This window comes from Sarcophilus harrisii, chromosome 1 (genome assembly GCF_902635505.1).
Source record: "Sarcophilus harrisii chromosome 1, mSarHar1.11, whole genome shotgun sequence".
Taxonomy (NCBI): Eukaryota; Metazoa; Chordata; class Mammalia; order Dasyuromorphia; family Dasyuridae; genus Sarcophilus; species Sarcophilus harrisii.
Genome location: NC_045426.1, coordinates 619,021,519 through 619,039,366, shown reverse-complemented (window position 1 = coordinate 619,039,366; position 17,848 = coordinate 619,021,519). Strand labels below are relative to the sequence as shown.

At 33.0% G+C, this 17,848-nt stretch overlaps 1 protein-coding gene across 7 annotated transcripts in view; it reads left to right on the top strand.

Moving 5' to 3' along the window:
* Positions 1-17,848, top strand: part of ASAP1 (ArfGAP with SH3 domain, ankyrin repeat and PH domain 1) — a 459,738-nt gene that overhangs the window by 347,186 nt on the left and 94,704 nt on the right. For 5 of the 7 annotated variants that reach the window (XM_031947203.1, XM_031947200.1, XM_031947198.1 and 2 more), the window contains 3 exons: positions 6,930-6,938; positions 8,877-8,977; positions 15,130-15,199. In XM_031947203.1, coding sequence (XP_031803063.1) covers positions 6,930-6,938; positions 8,877-8,977; positions 15,130-15,199 — 180 coding nt within the window. The remainder of the gene's footprint in view (positions 1-6,929; positions 6,939-8,876; positions 8,978-15,129; positions 15,200-17,848) is intronic. The other 2 variants (XM_031947199.1, XM_023496501.2) reach the window with 1 other exon arrangement.

Sequence of the window (17,848 nt, the reverse complement as noted above, 5' to 3'; positions counted from 1 at the left end):
GTGGCATAGAGTCTGCCAGTGTGCTGGTGACATACCTTGACTTGAGTTGACATCAAGAGGATATTAGTGGTACTGATGGGCTCTCCAAACTTGATTAGCCCATATTTTTAGTTCATTTAGTTTTTTTGATGACATCATTTCTATGCCTTCTCAATAATTTTTTGTTTGTAATATATTACACCTTGATCACATTCATCATGAACTTCTTCATTGTCCTTTAGGTGACCATCCACTTCTGTTCTTAAGCATTTTTAATGTTTTGTATTTGGTAGCCATATGATAATACTGGTATTTAAAAGATCAGTCTTTATAGTCAGGGAAGAATTTGGGATTATTAAAAGAACTTTGCAGTCTAGCCTACTTTCTTCCTCTTGTTCAGTTTTAGGCATTGTCTTATGGATGAGCTCTACAGGTTTTCCATAAAACTATATCAGTAGTTTACTTCCACATGGTTTTTCCTAGGCGAATAGTTAGAGTAATTATGGATGTTATTTAGGAGTGTTTAAAATGTACTAAGATTTGTGATGGAAGCACAATGTCATCTATGAATAGGAACATCTGAAAGACTTTACCCCCACCCCACCCCACCCCACCTCTGTCTTTACCAGATATTCTTAACCTTTTTTGTCAAAGACCCCCTTGGCAGACTAGTGAAGCCCATTAACACCTTATTTTTAATGTATAAAATAAAAGAAATGGAACCAATTATTTTGAAAAGCCATTGCCAACAATTTTTAAGTTCTTAGACCAAAATTTATTTTTATGTATAATTGGGAAAAAATAAAATATTAAAGAAATAATTTTAGGGGAAAAAAAAAGTTCTTGGACCTCCCAGATTAAAAAACTTTTCATCTGTACAAATTTTATGAGTTAAAAGGAAGTGAAAAATGCTCTTTCTTGAGAAACTTTAAAAATCTTATTTGGGAGGCAAGACTTGTACACAGGAAACAATCAAAGCACAGTACAAGAGAATATCTAATCAAGACAAAATTATGAGGTTCAAATTACAAGTGCTAGCAAAATAAAAGAAGAAAGCAGTGTGGTTTAGACCAGTTTTAGAAGAATTCATGAAAGGAAGGAAGGCCTGAGCCAGGTCTTGAAGGATAGCCTAGGATTTAGAAAGGCAGAGAAGAAAAAAGGAAAGCTGTATAAATGAGGAATAAGGAAAACATAAGTTACTGAAAACGGTTCACGTGAAAAACAGCCTTACTTGTCAAACATACAAGTGATACATGTCTTGTGGTTGCTTGTAAGGGAGCCTTATTGTTTTATAATAAAACCTAATGGTGGGATTTTTACATTGGTAATATTTTTATCCCACGGATTATTTCAAGATCCAAACCATTCTCTATTATCCATAAAGAAGTGATAGAAATAGAATCCTGAGTACAAGCCCTGGCTGTTCTTATTAGACTTAAAATCTGAAAACAAATCATGGTGCCTTTCTAAGATTTCACCTTCCACATTTGTAAAATGAGGGGATCGGACTAAATGAGTGTTTCAGTAACATTTTCTCATCCTCCTCTTAGAAAAGAGTTCAAAGGACAATGCTTAATACTATGCTTGTCTTTGAATGTCAGATCTGAAAGATCCTAAAGAGAAAATGACTACCTACTATATTCCAGCTCTTCTAAGCATATAACTCTTCTGGACCTTAATTTCTTCCTTAAATATTAGATTTCTGAGGTTCCTTCAAACCTTAAGAAGTACTTTTAAGAAAATTTATATGTATATATAATGTGTTATACATAACACATATTCTTGGGTTTTATATATTTTGTATATGTTATAATAATATATTGTATTATAATATATTTCCATATTTTATGTAATATATGAACATATACTTTCCATGGGTGTATGTAAACATAGAACCTGCTAATTCTCTAGAAATTTGAATGACTGTAGGTAGTCTCATAAAGAGACTTTGAAAGGGGATTAAAAATAAAGCATTAAAAAGAGCATACATAATTAGATATTCTGCTGATTTTTAAATGATGGCATGACAAGGTAATAGAGAACATTGTCTATAACTGTAGTAAAGCACCTTTAAAGAAGGAATCAGGAAACTATGACACTTTCTCTCATTACCTATTTTCATACTGCCCATAGCTAAGAATGGTTTTTACAATTCGGGGAAGGGTGGGAGGCATTTGGGGTTAAGTGACTTGCCCACAGTCACACAGCTAGTTAAGTGTCTGAGTTCAAATTTGAATTTGAACTCGGGTCCTCCTGACTCCAGAGTCAGTGCTCTATCCACTTAGTTGCCCCTGATTGTTGATGTTGGTTTTTTAAATAAAGTTTTATGAAACTATTATCAGCTTGCAGAATTTACAAAAACAGGCTATATAGTTTGCTGACCCTTGATCTAGACAAATGGGGAAAATGATTTATATATTATTACAAATGGTTTATAAATGTGGGTGTGCCTTATTTTACACTACAGATAGCTTCCTGAGAAGTTGTGCATTTAGGGAATTGTGTTTTATAAATGAAATTATGTTTTACATTTACACCAAGAGATTTCTGCTTGAATTCTGTATATTCCTAGTCACTAAAAATCCTCAGGAAGAAAAGGTCACAGTGAAAAATCAAATAGTTAAAAACTAGAATTCCATATTTTTTTCAGCCAAACTTTACATGCTGAAACACTCAGATAAATTTTGATTGTCTTTTGGCAGATGGCCTACTCAATAATCTCAGGCATTAATAATAAACTAAAACTTTTTTTAAAAAGAAAAAACCTAATTAGTTCATAACTATTTTGAGAATTTGAAAATGCTATTCTGAATAATCATGTTTCAAGTCAAATTTAGGATCTGATAATTCATCCCACAAACTGAGTGTGCTTCCTCCTCAGATCTGTCTTTTAAAATCCATATCTTCCTTCTGAGACCTGAGGTCTCAGCTCAGGTACTAAGATAACAAACCTTTTCTCTCTCAACTTTTTCCTTTTACTTGCTGGTGCCAGGTCCCAACTAGAACAACCTTGTATTAGTTTTCATTTATGCACATTTATCCAACAGAAACTGAGTTCCTTAAGGGAAAAGAATTGGGGGATTTTTTTGTCATTGTTCCAGCAGATCTTCGCTATTTATTGCCTCCCTCATTAAAATGGAAGTTACTGCTTTTGTAAATCTAGAATGATTAATAAAATTTTTGCATTGATTATTGTTTGTTAGCAGTGGGTATAGTTTGAACCATCAAACTTCATTCATTCATTTGGCATTTATAAAATACCTTCTTTGTACCTGCACTGTAGTAGGAAACTTAGATAAATAAGGGATGTTCCCTTTTATCAAAGGGGTTACAATCTAGAGGGAGTAAGGTAGCATACATAGATAAATAATAAAATACAAATTAATTTATAGATGTTGAATGCACAACCATGCAGTCTAATGAGGGGGATCAACAACGGGCAGAATTAGGAAGAATTTCCTAGAAAATGTATACTTAAGTTTGCAGAAAGTGCCCCTTTACAGCATTCCTGTCATACCATAAACCGGAAATTCTAAACTCCACTAGAAAGTTGTGTACTTTAAAAAAAAAAACAAAAAACCGTTCATCAGAGGAAGATGAGAAACACTTATTCTCCATTAAATCCTATTAACTTGTAATCATGTGCAATTTTAAGATTGGAGATCATAGAAATAATAATTGATTTATTAGCTTATTAAATTTTCCAGCTGATAAAGAAATGCTAATGGTTAGATGGCATTGCTAATGTAAGAAAGGAAATGGAAACCAAGATTAATGCTACAGTTACCTTCTATACTGAATGGCACTTTGTTGACACCATTCCTTGCATCTTTGGCTGATGGTGTGAAGATTACAATGTCTCTGAGATTTTAGCTAAAGTTAAACATAGTCGTCAGCCCAAGGTTTTTATTTTAATTGAAATAAAATTTAAAATTTTTTCATTTCTCTTTACTGAAAATCTTCTTTTTTCCTTAGCAAAAAAGGAATTGAGAATGATTTTTTACAAAATCCTTTCAGTTAAAAAAAAAAAAAAATTGAGAGCTAGGAAATCTCAGAGAACCTGAAAACAACAACACACCATCATTTAAAAGTACCATATTGCTGAATAGGTTGAATGTCCTTCATTTTTCAAATTGCACAAAAAAATCATTGGTATTGCTTTTGTAGGCTGTAAAGCTCATTAGTAGTTAATTTAGGATAGTTCATGAAAGGGGCTTTGGATATATTGTTTCTCTCCTGCCCATAATTAACAGACAAGTTCCAGAAAACAAAATCTGTATTTTAGTCACTACTTTCTTCTTAGGAAAATGTTAAGAAATCCATTTAAAATTAGTTCTTCTATTAGTTGATAATATAAAGAACATGATTGGTTGTCAGTGTCTGGTATTGAGAAATCAACATTTTATTTACAGCATTAATATTTAAAGGCATGAAATCCATCCTGAAGATGAAGAAATAGGATATTGTAGTTTACAGTTTATAATAGAACTTCAGAGTAGTCAGGGACTTCCAAGGTCATTTTGAATATATTTCGAAGCATGAATCCCTTCAGTAACATCAACAAGAACTCATTTGGACTTTCCTTGAAAATCTCTATTTAATAGATGGTAGGGAGCTCTATCACATTATGAAATCCCTTCCATTTGTGGACAACTTATTATTAGGAAAAGTTTGGTTTTTTTTGTTGTTGGGTTTTTTTTTAGATTGAACTGAACTAACTCTACCTGCTAGTACCTCATTCCACAGGTCTTGGTGATACCATTTTAGTACCAAGTAGAACCATTTTGATATAACATTGAGGGAGGAAGGAAATGAGAGCATCTATTTATAATACACAGGATTCTGTTCATGATGTGGAGAGAAAGGAAGAGTAGCACACAGATGTTATAGATACACAATTTTAAGCTATTCAGACGCGGGGAATATGTTGAGGGGGTGTTATTAGAAAAAAGAGAAAATATTTTTCTGAGAAAAGGGAGCATATCTTAAGAGGTGCTAATAACCAAGAATTATTTAGAAAAGTATTTTCTTGCCTTGGGTGGGATGATTGACAAGAGTATATAGTTCTAAATTTATATATATACATACCCACATACACATACATACATGTATTTCGAATAGAATTCATATGAATTTGCCAGATTTAAAATATATTGCTTGTTTTCTTTATCATTGAACCTTCTTAAATCTTCCTGCCTAATTATTAAATATCCACATTTCCTTTGCTATCAAAACAACTCTATAAGTTTCTACTTCTTTAAGAAGAATCTATATCTTTTATAAAATATTAGGGCTAGAATACAGTGATCCAAGACAATTCCAATAGACTTGGGATAGAAAATGCCATCCACATCCAGATAGAAAATTGTGAAAATTGAATATAGTTTGAAGCATACTATTTTTCTCTCCCCACACATTTTTTTTTTTGGTTTGCTTTTTTCCCCCCTCATGATCTTTCTCTTTTGTTCTGGTTTTTCTTTCACAACACAACTAATATGGAAATATTTTTTAAATGATTATACATGTAAATCTATGTGAAATTGCTGTTTTGGGGAGGAGGAAAGAAGAAAAGAGAATTAGAATGTAAAACCTTAAAAAATGAATTTCAAAACTATCTTTACATGCAATTGGAAAAATAGAATAATATTGAAATTTTTTAAAGTGAATCTACATAATAAAAAAATGTTAGGGCTAGAAAAAACTTGGAAATTCTTTAGATCAATTATCATTTGGTCTTAACTAAAAGTAATACTAGCTGATAAGGGTCTTAAAGAAATTCTTGATTACTTAATTCCTTTTATCTTTTACAGCCCTCTTATATATCTTAACTGAGAAAAAACTTTCATATATCCAGGTTGAATATATAACCAAAACTATTAAAAACTCTATGAAAACTAAGGCAATAACTCTAGTTGCAACAACCAGTTCAGTTCCTCATTTATGGGTTTCTTGACCCCCACGTCACAAAAGCTGATGAGCCAAATTATGGAGATAGAGAGAATAAAGGACATATTTTCTCCATAGAAAATTCTTCCCTAAGAATTACTCAAGTTAACTGCTCTTAAGTGCCACATACTTGCTTTTCAGGCAAATGCCATCAACTCTCATCCATGCTAGTAAAGCAGAGTAATAATATGGTTGATTTGCAATATGAAATACAGAAATAATTTCTATTTTATTCTGAAACATAAATTACATATATACAGAGATACATTTTATCTTCATAAATACTTTTTATTTGGGCTACTATTAAAGTTCCTTTGTATTCTTAGAGAATATCTAGGTTGAATCCAGAGATAGGAATCCCTCTGGACATTAAATGTCTAACTTGCATGCTGCATGTACCACTCTTAATCAGGAGTTTATTTTACTTTCTATTCATCTATACTTTTTACATCTGTCTTTACCTTTGAAACATTAAGAAGAGATAACTTTTGTATATTTTTAAAAAGCAAAACAAGAAACTGGTGCAAAGACTTCCTCTGGTTTTATTGTTAGCTATCACTGGACTTTTTAAAGAAATATTCAATTTGTGCTTTTATTTGGTTTTGCGGGGCTAGGGTTCTTTTTGAGGAGGAGTTCAAATTTCCTATATGGAAGTTAATAAACCACTTTAGTAAGACTGAAATATTTTTAGAATGTTTCTTAGATAAGCTTTTTTTGTATTATAAATTGGTTCAAGTTGGAGATTGGAGATTGGGAATGAAGTCTTACAAATCTATTGAATGCTGTGTTTTTAGTGGGGGAGGGATATGGCATTTCTGAGGAATAAGAAAATAAAATGTATTGTGATTGAGGTTTTTGGTTCTGTTTATTCATAAAGCTGTTTTCAAAATGCATTTGTGAGAGAATGCTATATATAATCATTGGGGAATTTTTAAAAAATTAATTCTCTTTTCAAATTCTATGCTTTTTCTTTCCTCTGTTGCTTCTGCCTTTCCCGATCGAAGTCTAGGAGAGTAAGTCAATATGTTTTGTGAGCCTTTATTTTTCTATTGATATTTCTGTCATCAAATATCTTTTTTTTAAAAAAATGAAAGATTGTTATTTTGTTTCTTCCATTTCCTTTAAGTATTTGTATTAATTCAGTGTGGGGGGGGGGAGACAAAAATGCTCTATAACATCAATCCAGATGTCATTGTAAAATTATACTTATTTATGAATGCGTAAATTATGCATATGGAATTCTTACAGCCATTGAATCATAGCATGTTCAAGCTGGAAGGAGAACTTAGATCTGAGCTATTCCAAATCTCTTATGAGGAATGTTGGACTAAAAAGGATTATAAAGCCAGGTCTGGAGCCTAAATTTCCTCACCCTCTATCCATATCTGTGCTCATTCTACACTGTATCACAGCTGCCCATGTGTTTGGATTTATCCCTTTTATGTGTTTAGTCTTTCAGTTCTTCAACATTGAGCAAACATTTATTGCTTAATTATTGTCTACTGTGTTCAGAACATTGTACTGGGCAGTGAGGGAACTGTCAAGTTCAGATAACACAGTTCCTATTCTCCTAACCTCCTAGTACAATAATAGACTTTCCATAGAATCATTTAATAGATTTAACCATAAAATAACAGAATGTTAGAATTTGGGAAGACCTTAGAAGTCATCCAATCCAACTCCCTTCATTTCCTCCTAACCAGAGATGTATGAGGGGAATTAATTTGCCAAAGGTCACACAAATAATAAATGATAAGCAGAGTGAAGACTAGAATCCAGATTTAACTACAAGCCCAAAATTCTTTCCCTATCCTTTGGCATTATTCTTTGCCATTATATTCAAACCTATTGTCAACTTTCAGTTAGAAAGCATTGTCAAGAGACCAACAAAAGTAGAATTTTGCCCTTCTGTTGTAGACTTTCTTGTATTTGTGTTTCTTGTTTTTAAAACCTTTTTTCCTAAATATTTCTGTAGCATCATTATGAAATATGATTTTGTGGTGAAGATTCTGAACACTTGATTTATTTTACTTTGAGTCATTTTCACCAGCTTTAATTTTTGTAATCAGGAGAAGAGGAAAATTCCCAACAATTTAAAGACATTTTAAAAATCATATTATTTTTTAATGACCCATAGAAGTTTCACTAACCCCCTTTCCATTTGCCACTTATACAGAGATGGTGTCTGCAATGCCAAACAAGTCTGAAGAGTCTAAAATATAGAATTACTGCCATATATTTGCTTTTTAATTTATATTGAAATTGAACACACCTGAGATAAAGTGGGAAACTCTCCATGTTAGAAATCAGGAATCCTGGTCTTATATCAATCAATAAGTTAACAAGTTAGGAACTTCTACATTCCAGACAAGGTGCTCTGGATTGAGAATACAAAGAAAGGCAAACGATAATTCCTGCTTTCAAGCAACTCATACATAGTCTAATGGGGGAAACAACATATGAACAACTTTGTACGAACATATTATATTCAGACCATATTGAAGATAATCGAGAGATTTACCACTCATAATTGCTTTCTTTTATAGAATACTTTATGGTTTACAAACTGCTAAATTGAGATTGAACATTAGTAATTATTCTTTTTGGATGAAAACTCAGGATTCCAGAAATTCAGGGATTTCCAAGGACACATGACAGGGCAGAACCAATTCTTGAACCCAGGTCTTATTATACCTAACCTGCTAATCCTTCAACAAAATCTCAATGTCCCTAAACTCTGTCAGCCAAATTCCCCTCTCTGGTTCTCAGTTGTATTATCTGGAGAATGAGTAGGTTTGACTGGATGCTACAATCTCTAAAGTCTCTTCCAAGCTTAATAGTCAGTTTGTCTGTGTTTAAGATGGTGCCAGTGGGTTGTGATAGTTTAACATGAAGGTGTCAAAAAATTATGAGTAGTTTGTCATTTTTTTTCATGGTTTCTTCTTGCATAGGATTCACAGAGCAGGCAAGGAGGATACAGTATGCATCAACTTCAGGGCAATAAAGAATATGGCAGTGAGAAGAAAGGTTATTTGCTAAAGAAGAGTGATGGGTATGTATGAATAGTCATTGTGTATTTGTTACAAATATCATCAAGTTTTATGTTGATATGTCAATGGGTCTGTGATCTCAGAAGTTATGCAAATCTGAACCCATCTACAATTTTCATCCTGCATGATTTTTTTGTCCATGTCCCCTTATAAATTTTTCACAAGACATCCACCTAACATTTTGGGTTCTTTGCTACATATTCTTTCTCTCTCACACACACCCACACACACACACACACACACACACACACACACTTTTACTCATTTACATACGTAATATTTTAAACTTGTAGGAAAGTTATTATGTTTGCCCATATCAATAAATGTCAATCTTAGGTAAATTATGGTTGAGGGGACTATGTGACTGAAAAAAAGTATTGGTAGGTACCATGACAAAATATGAAATTTTGAAACTGAACTTAAAAAAAAATTTGTTACATTTTAAGTGCTGAACTGTCTCCTTCCCTTCCTCCCTGCATTAGAGAAGGTCACCATTTGATAAAGATATATATATGTGTGTGTGTGTGTGTGTGTGTGTGTGTATACATACATAAGAATATGCATACTATGCATCTTCCTTCATATATCCTTTATAGTTAATTTGAATATTTATAATGCTCAAAATAGCTTAGCCATTCACATTATTCTTTGAACAGTATTGTTATTAATGTATACAATGTTCTTTTTATTTCAGTCTTCATTATTTCATGCATGTCTTTCCATGGTTTCCTAAAATCAACCTGTTTATCTTTTATTACAGCAGAGTAGTATTCCATCACATACCACAACTTGTTTGATCATTACCTAATTGATGTGCATCCCTTGAATTTCCAGTTCTTTGCCACAAAGAGAACTACTATAAATAATTTAAAACATATATATTCTTTTTTACTTTCCCCTCCTCTCCTTGGGAAACAGACATAATAGTGGATAATGCTGGGTCAAGGGGTATATATAGTTTTATAACTCTTTGGGCATAGGGACAGAGCCATTAAAATGGGCAAAAATTCAGTAGAACTTAGCAAGACCAAGGTTCAAGTTATAAACTAAGGAATTCAAAAGACCAACAAAACCCGATAGGTTTCTTTTGTATTTTAAGGAGTAGGGAAAGTGAAACTGTTGTCCTCAAGTTTTTGTAATTTCAAATTCATGTCCCGACCTAAGTTCAAGAATAATCCTTTCATTCAGAGGAGGTGCTTGGTACAGCTAAATTATTGTGTTTTTACATTAGTTCAGTACATTGTCATTCTCTTTGTTTTATGTATACTTATAGGTTATTTAAATAAAACATAACAGCATGTTAAAATTAAAACATTTTATATCTGTAAATAATAATAATAAATCAATTTCTTTAACAAATATTTCTTGGGTGACTAATAGGGAAAAGTGAATTTCCTTCCTATAATATCTTGGACAAATAATTTAGTGTCGTTCTGGACCTTTATGAATGAATCTCTTCATCCATAGTATGTATGTTGGGAGTATGTATGTTGGGAGAAGGGATTGAATTTAATGACTCCTGAGATCATTCCAGCTCAGAATCTATGATCCTCTATGCAAAAGAGTCTGTTTAGCAATATGAAGGTAACAAAAATTAATTAGACAGTCCCTCTTTAGGACTTGCTGCAGTGATTTCACAAATGTGTTCTATAACTACAACGCATTGTGTAATAGTAACATAAGAGAGGGATTATCCACTTGCTAAAAGAGTCTAGGAGGAAATTTCATCCACTTATAGCTGAATTCTACGACAAAGACTTTTTAAAGGACATAGCATATTTCAGATACACTTTGAAGAATTTCAATAGAAAGAAACTGCAGAAGAGAGAGAAGAACAGAAAGCAAACCCCCAACCTCACCAAAAAATGGCACAAACATCAGAATAAAGAGAGGAAATTGAGAATTGATGAATTGTCCAATTTGGCTAAAGTGTTAAATAAATGGAAGGAGAGAGTACTAGTGTGAGAAAACTCTAGGGGGAAAAGAATGGAGCCAGAACAAAACTTCAACTTGCAACCCAAGATAGAGTGAGAGACTTATCTACAAGGAAATGTATTTACTTTTCAGCAAAGGACTGATAGATTAGAGCTGGGATTTAAGAAAATTAGCCTAGCTGGTATGCTGGATGGATTATAAGGGAGAATAGAATAAAGGCAGAGGCACCAGTCATAATCTAAGTCACATTTACTCTGTTTTCAGTGATTTTTTTTCCTGAAGTAATTGGGGTGAAGTGACTTGCCCAGGGTCACACAGCTAGGAAGTGTTAAATGTCTAAAGCCAGATTTGAATTCAGGTCCTCCTGACTTCAGGGTTGGTACTCTATCCACTGCACCAATTGGCTGCCCCCTATCAATGATTTTTAAGGCAAGTCTTTTCAGTTTATTATAGTTATTGAGAAATTAACCTACCTCTCATCAGAATTTCTTTACATTGGATTCTTAATAGGGTAAGAGATCTTCACTCGGTCAGATTTCACATAATGACAGTGCCATCATAGCATTAAATATAACTTCAATCTAACAAAAAATTACCCTTGTCCAAAACTGTATCATTGTAAAATAACCATTAATTCTCATTTTCCAGACCATAAGCCAGGTTCTTTGAATATTTACCTGTGAATGATGGATATAGGAAAGAATTGGAAAATTTTCAATTTTTTGAGTTGAAAAGAGCCATTACAGGTCATCTCTATCTTATTAGGTATGGAGTGAGTGACAAAGCAGAATTGGAACTTAAATTAGCAATAAGTTCCTCTTTTGGTAAAAAGGAAATTCATAGTAGAATATCTCCTAATTAGTTCTGCCATCATTTTTGAAGAACAATTAATAAATCGAGAGTCCCATGCATGAATATGGCACCCATTTATTAAGTGTATTCTTACCCAACCATGATAGACTTAATAAGTTTTTAAAGTTTCTGCTATTGGACTTCTTCCATGTAAGATTTTATAGCAATATCATTTCCAGTAGTAATTCCTAACCATAGGTTGGTGACATCAAGTCTAACTTCATTTTTCTTGAGAGGATGCAAAATTCTTAAATTTCTTGAGGAAAAAAATTAATTCAAATTAATGTTTAAAACAGAGCAGCAGCTAGCTATATTACCCTGTACAAAGTAATGATGAGTAATTAATCAATATTTGTTGAATTTTATTGCCTTGAAATGAAAAGCATAGAACTCTTGAAGAGATCTCAGTGCCTATTTATAAAATGAATGTCACAAAACCGATTTGTTCCTGCCTGTCCTGTGGAACTTCTGTCTGTGTCCCCTTATAAGGTTATTCCAACAGTTCTACTCAACATTTTGTAGACTTCCTCAGTTTCTCTTGACAGTGTGATCGTTGCAATGCTTTAACTCTCCACTCATCATCCCCTGGCATATGGTTAGCCTGTCATGTATTCCTATTATGTTATAAGGGATATGTATAATATCAAATAACAATTGGATAGTACAACTGCAAAAAAGATTTATAATCATTGTTCTTCATTATGAAAAGGGCAAGTTATTTGGTAACCAATCACATTTTCAGTTTATTATTCTTCTTCTTTAGAAGAGAAGCACATGTTACCCATTTCAACAAGGCAGCCTAGGTCAGTGCCAAAAAGAAGATTAATGCTTTCAATTTACTCTCTCTTTGGTTCATATTAGTCATGAGAAGAAATCAAGCAGATGGAGCTTTTCTGCTTGTGTACAAATGTATGGGAATAAAATTGGAGAAAACTACATGTAAATATAGTCTTCTCAATTGATTCCTATAATTATATATAAATCAATATAATGTAAGGTTAATGAAACCAGTGGTATTTTCTGCTTAGAATATTAAGGGAATGCTTTGCCTGGCAATAGGAATATTATGTAGATGCTTAGATTTTGAAACTTTCATGGAGCTATGAATATTTTCCATTGATGCAGATGAACGCCCAATTCATTTCTTGTGTTCTAATCATTCATATTTTCCAGTAATCCTCCATAAAAAGAAGATACACCCAATACATTGAGAGATTTTCTTTTAGCATCTCAGAGTACCAATAAACCACTTGGATTGGCCTTATATTTTCTCTCACTTTTCCTACATTACCAGTTTTATTCCTTTTCTGGTGTATCCATACACACACATATATGTGTCTATATATGCATGTTTCAGAAGTCCTTAACTTTACAGTTATATGTCATGGATTCCATTGGCAATCTTTGGAAACTTATAGATCTTTCCTTATGATGGTTTAAAATACATAAAACAAAATACAAAGGATTACAAGGAAAGCCAGTTATATTGAAATATATTTATCAAAATATTTTTAAATGAAATTCATGGACTCATTAAGAACCTTTGAGCTAAAGAGTGTTTTCAGGCCATTCCTTGTATCTTTGAGAATGAAATAAATAAATTAACAAAGAAATATGAAATGCATGTATACCTTGAAAGGATTAAAAGTATCATCTCTTAGAATCACAGAATTTGGGAATTATAAGAAATTTACCTGTCATGTGAACTTACCTATCTTTATTTGAACCCATGAAAATATGCTTTCCCAAAATCTGGATTGCATGTCTAGATTTCCTTTCCTCATCTTTCCCAAATTCTAGGAGGGAATGCTCACTCCTCTGTAGAGTTCTCATTATCCCCATGCTCAGTAACAAGTATCTTCATGTTTGTAAGAATTAGATCTAGAATAGAATCTTCCTTTATTGGTTCTTTCATATTTTGAAAGATGACTTGCCCTGTCACTAAGGCAAATCAGGAAGTTAGTAGCAGTTTCAGTTTTGAAAGCAAAAGAGCTTAAACTGATGTTTGATAAATACATTCTTTCGTCACTACTATATTGTGCTTTTGTGCAATTTTCCTCCAAACTCTTCCTCCTTACATCCAGATGGTCTGTGATATTTCCTAATGACAAATTCTTTCCTATTTGCCTTCTATTGACCTTCATTTATATATTTTCCATCTTGCTCTTTCTCTCTCTCCCATGGTTTCTAGATTTCCTTATATAATTATACCTTCTTAATATACCTTCTTCCAATTTTCATTCCTTATTTCTTTTGCATACAAATTACCCATCCAAAGCTATGATCCATTCATTGATTTCATATCACAAAGTCTCAATTTTGTCTTCTTAGTATGGGATGTTTTTCCCCCTCGTTACCTATATTTAGGATATTTGAGTGTAAGCACTGAGACAATGGTTGTTTTTTCATTACTGTTTTCTTTCTTGAGATTTGTCTTCTGTAAACTTCCAAGGATCTCAACTGGTATTTTTTATAGTTATTTCCTATAGCATCTATCTTAGAGACATACACATACACATTTCAACACAAGATATATGAATATGGGTATGTGAGGGTGTGCAAGATAAACAAATCTGAATTGTATGTTAAATGCAGTTCTATTGTTTTACGTAATTTTATTAAAATAATTAATTTTAATAATTTTATTCTTATAAGAAAGTATTCCTGTCTTAATTATAAATTGAGAACTCCTTGCCTTTTAGTGACTCTATAAAATCCTATTAAGACTGAGTCTGAGTAGTGTGTTTAATTTCATATTGATCACTGTGTTTGATTTTTTATACTCTCTATAAAGTAGTGCAAGCTATTTACCAATCTATAGAAGTTGCCCATGTAAGAATTTCTTTTGCCTATACTCAGCTTTTAAAGTCAACAGAACAAAAGTTTTCAAATTCTACTTGTTTCACAAGTATTTATTGTCTTCTTTGTTCTTTTTATAAGTATTCATAAATAGTTTTACATCTAAATTACTAATAATTCCCTTTGCAATAACCTGACATTTTCATATTGTTTTAAAAATTTCTGAGTATTTGTTGTGACATATATGTGATCTCTGGATACATAGGAAAGTAGACTATTTTCTTGGAATAATTGAATGAATGAATATAAATGAGCATTCTTTCACTTTTATCATATGCCAGACACAGTACTAAATACTACTTCTGAGACAATGTTCTCTCTATATATTGTCTTATGTTGTACTTCCTGGCTTTATTTTAATACCTGTCACTTATGATAATGGAGGGGAAATTACAGCTGAATAGTTTTAGAAAATCCTGTATAGTATAGCTCTGTCTGAAATAAATTAACCAATTCCTCCCCACCCATTGTTGATAATAAATTATTTCTTTGTTTGATTCATTTTTAGGCTTCGGAAAGTATGGCAGAGAAGAAAGTGCACTGTAAAAAATGGAATTCTGACCATATCACATGCAACAGTAAGTTAAACATTGTTAGTTTACTCTAGCTCATTTATCATATTTCCTATCTGAAACACTGTAGGGGGTATACAAGGGTATTATAACAAAATAATCCTCAAATTCACTATTAAAACATTCGTTTTAGAGACAGTTGGAAACCATTCTGCTTAGAGTATTATTGACAGAAACAGGATTGTTAGTTCACACTGTTTATATTTTATGTTTTTACATTTCCCTCTAGAATGTTTGTGTGTATGTGTACTTAATCTTTTCTTTTTTGACTTTCTCATCCGATGCCTTAGCATCTGATATACAAATATCATTGACACTACCTGATAGCTTTAGCAGACTATACTCGTTTCACAAATCGCAATGTTGCCTCCACTCCAATCTATCCTCTATTCAAACTAAAGCATGGAACCAACCATAATAATACCCCCTCCTTTTCCTCTCTTGCCTCAATAAACTCATGGCTTCCTTTGCCTCCAGGATCAAATACAGAATTCTCTGGCATTCAAAGCCCTTCATAATATAGACCTAGACCCCTTCTACCTTTTGAATTTCCTTACAGTTCACTCCCTGACTCTTTGATCCAGGGATAGTGATCTCTTGGCTGTTCAATGAATTATTTATCCCCATGACTATCTCTGGGCATTTTTCTCTGGCTCCTCCTCATGCTAGGAATGCTTTCCATCCTCCACTCTGCCTAGTGACCTTCCTGCCTTCCTTTAAATAAAAACTAAAATCCCATTTTTTATTATAAGCCTTTCCCAGCCACTCTTAATTCTAGTGACTTTCTTCTCTTTGTCATTTAAAGTCCTCAACAGCCCAGATCTGAACTACATTTTAGAGCCTTATCATATATCACTGTTCCTTCTTGCTCACTCTTCTGTGGTCAACCTGGCTTTCTAGATGTTCATCACACACACATATCATCTCTTGTCTTCATGTTTTGCTTGGAATGCCCCCCAAATGTATTGCCCTAAGATACTCTCTTCTCACTTCCACTTCTTAGAATACCTAGCTGATGTCAGAATTCAGTTATCCTTTACCTAACCTTCCCACCAACTATTAATGCTTTCCCACTCCCTAAAATGGCCTTGTATTTATTTTTGGCAATGTATATGTATTTTACATGTGTTCATATTTTCTCTTAAGATATCTGTGCCAATAAAATATTTAAACCAATTACTATTTCATTTTTCACATATTGTTCTCAGCCCTGGCACACAACACGTGACACATAGTAGGTGCTTAACAAATGTGTATGTGGTTTAATTTGCAGTACTGTTAGAATAAATGTTCTTAGGATCACAAAATCTCACATTTGAGCTCTTACTGTGCCTGGCACATGGTAAAAGTTAAATCTTACAAGCTGTCTAGGTTAGTCCATAGCTAAAAAGGAATCCCTTTTACATTATCCCCAATAAAAGATCATTGTACTTCTGCTTGAAGACATCCAGTGAAGAGTGAAATCTCTCTACCTTAGCAGCCCATTTTACCTTTAGGCAGCTGTAATTGTTAAAGAATGGTTTTTCCCCATCAAACTTAAATGTATTTCTTCTCAACTTTATTCCCTTGTTCCTAATTTTGCCTTCTGGGGACAAATAGCACAAAGAGAACCCCTTTTTTCCCAGGAGGGCTTTCTAAGAACTTCAGTAAGCTCTCATATCTCCCTTAAGTCTTCTCTTCTGAAGGGTAACCATCTTTATACTTCTATTGATTTACTTCTCTTGGCTTGAATTCTAGGCCTTTTGTTGTGCCACAGTTATGTGCCTCTAGATACTGCCCCATGAGTTACACACATATAAATTTTATATTATTATATAAGAAAGGGAGTCAGAAAATGTTTTACCCAACACCATCCCATTTACAGTAAGTGAAAAAATCCTCAGCCATTCTCAGAGATCTTAGACTTACTAGAAAAGTCCTTTAAATTGTAGTGAAATTGCGTAAGAATCATGTTTGGATGAGCTGGAAAAAGTTGGCCATGCTCAGGGGTCCTCTGTAAATTTCCAAAATTTGCCATCCTAACCTTTACACATCTTCTGCTTTACATAAGATTGCTGAGATTTCTTGCTTGTTCCTTGCACAAAGACACTCTAGACTCTAGGCATTTTCAACTGACTACTCTCATTCTTGGAGTGATCTCCTTCCACGTTACTGTTTCCTGACTTTTCTGATTTTCCTTCAAATCTAAAACTCCTGCCTTCCAGTGGAAGCTTTTCCTAATCCCTCTTCAATTTAGTGTCTTCCTTGTGTTCGTTATTTTCACTTTAGCCTATAGCATGTTCTGTTTGCATGTTATTTTCCCCACTAAACTGTGTGCTTCTTGAGAGTAGGGACTGTTTTTATTGTTGTTATTTTCTTGCCTTTTTAGGGTCCCCAGAACTGGCACATAGTAGGCACTTAATAAATGTTTATTAATTGACTGATACCAACAGAGATTGATATTAACACAAAGCACTTTAGATATGTTATCTCATCTAATCACCTCAGAAATCCCAGGAAGCATTTTAAATAGGAAGGTTAGTATAGATGGGTAATAATAGTTATTATCTCCATTATCTAAACAAATAAGCTAAGGCTCAAAGAAATAAAATTATTTGCCAATTTCTGGATTCTATAAACTGCTTTTCCCTCCTCTAAGACAATACCTAGATAGAC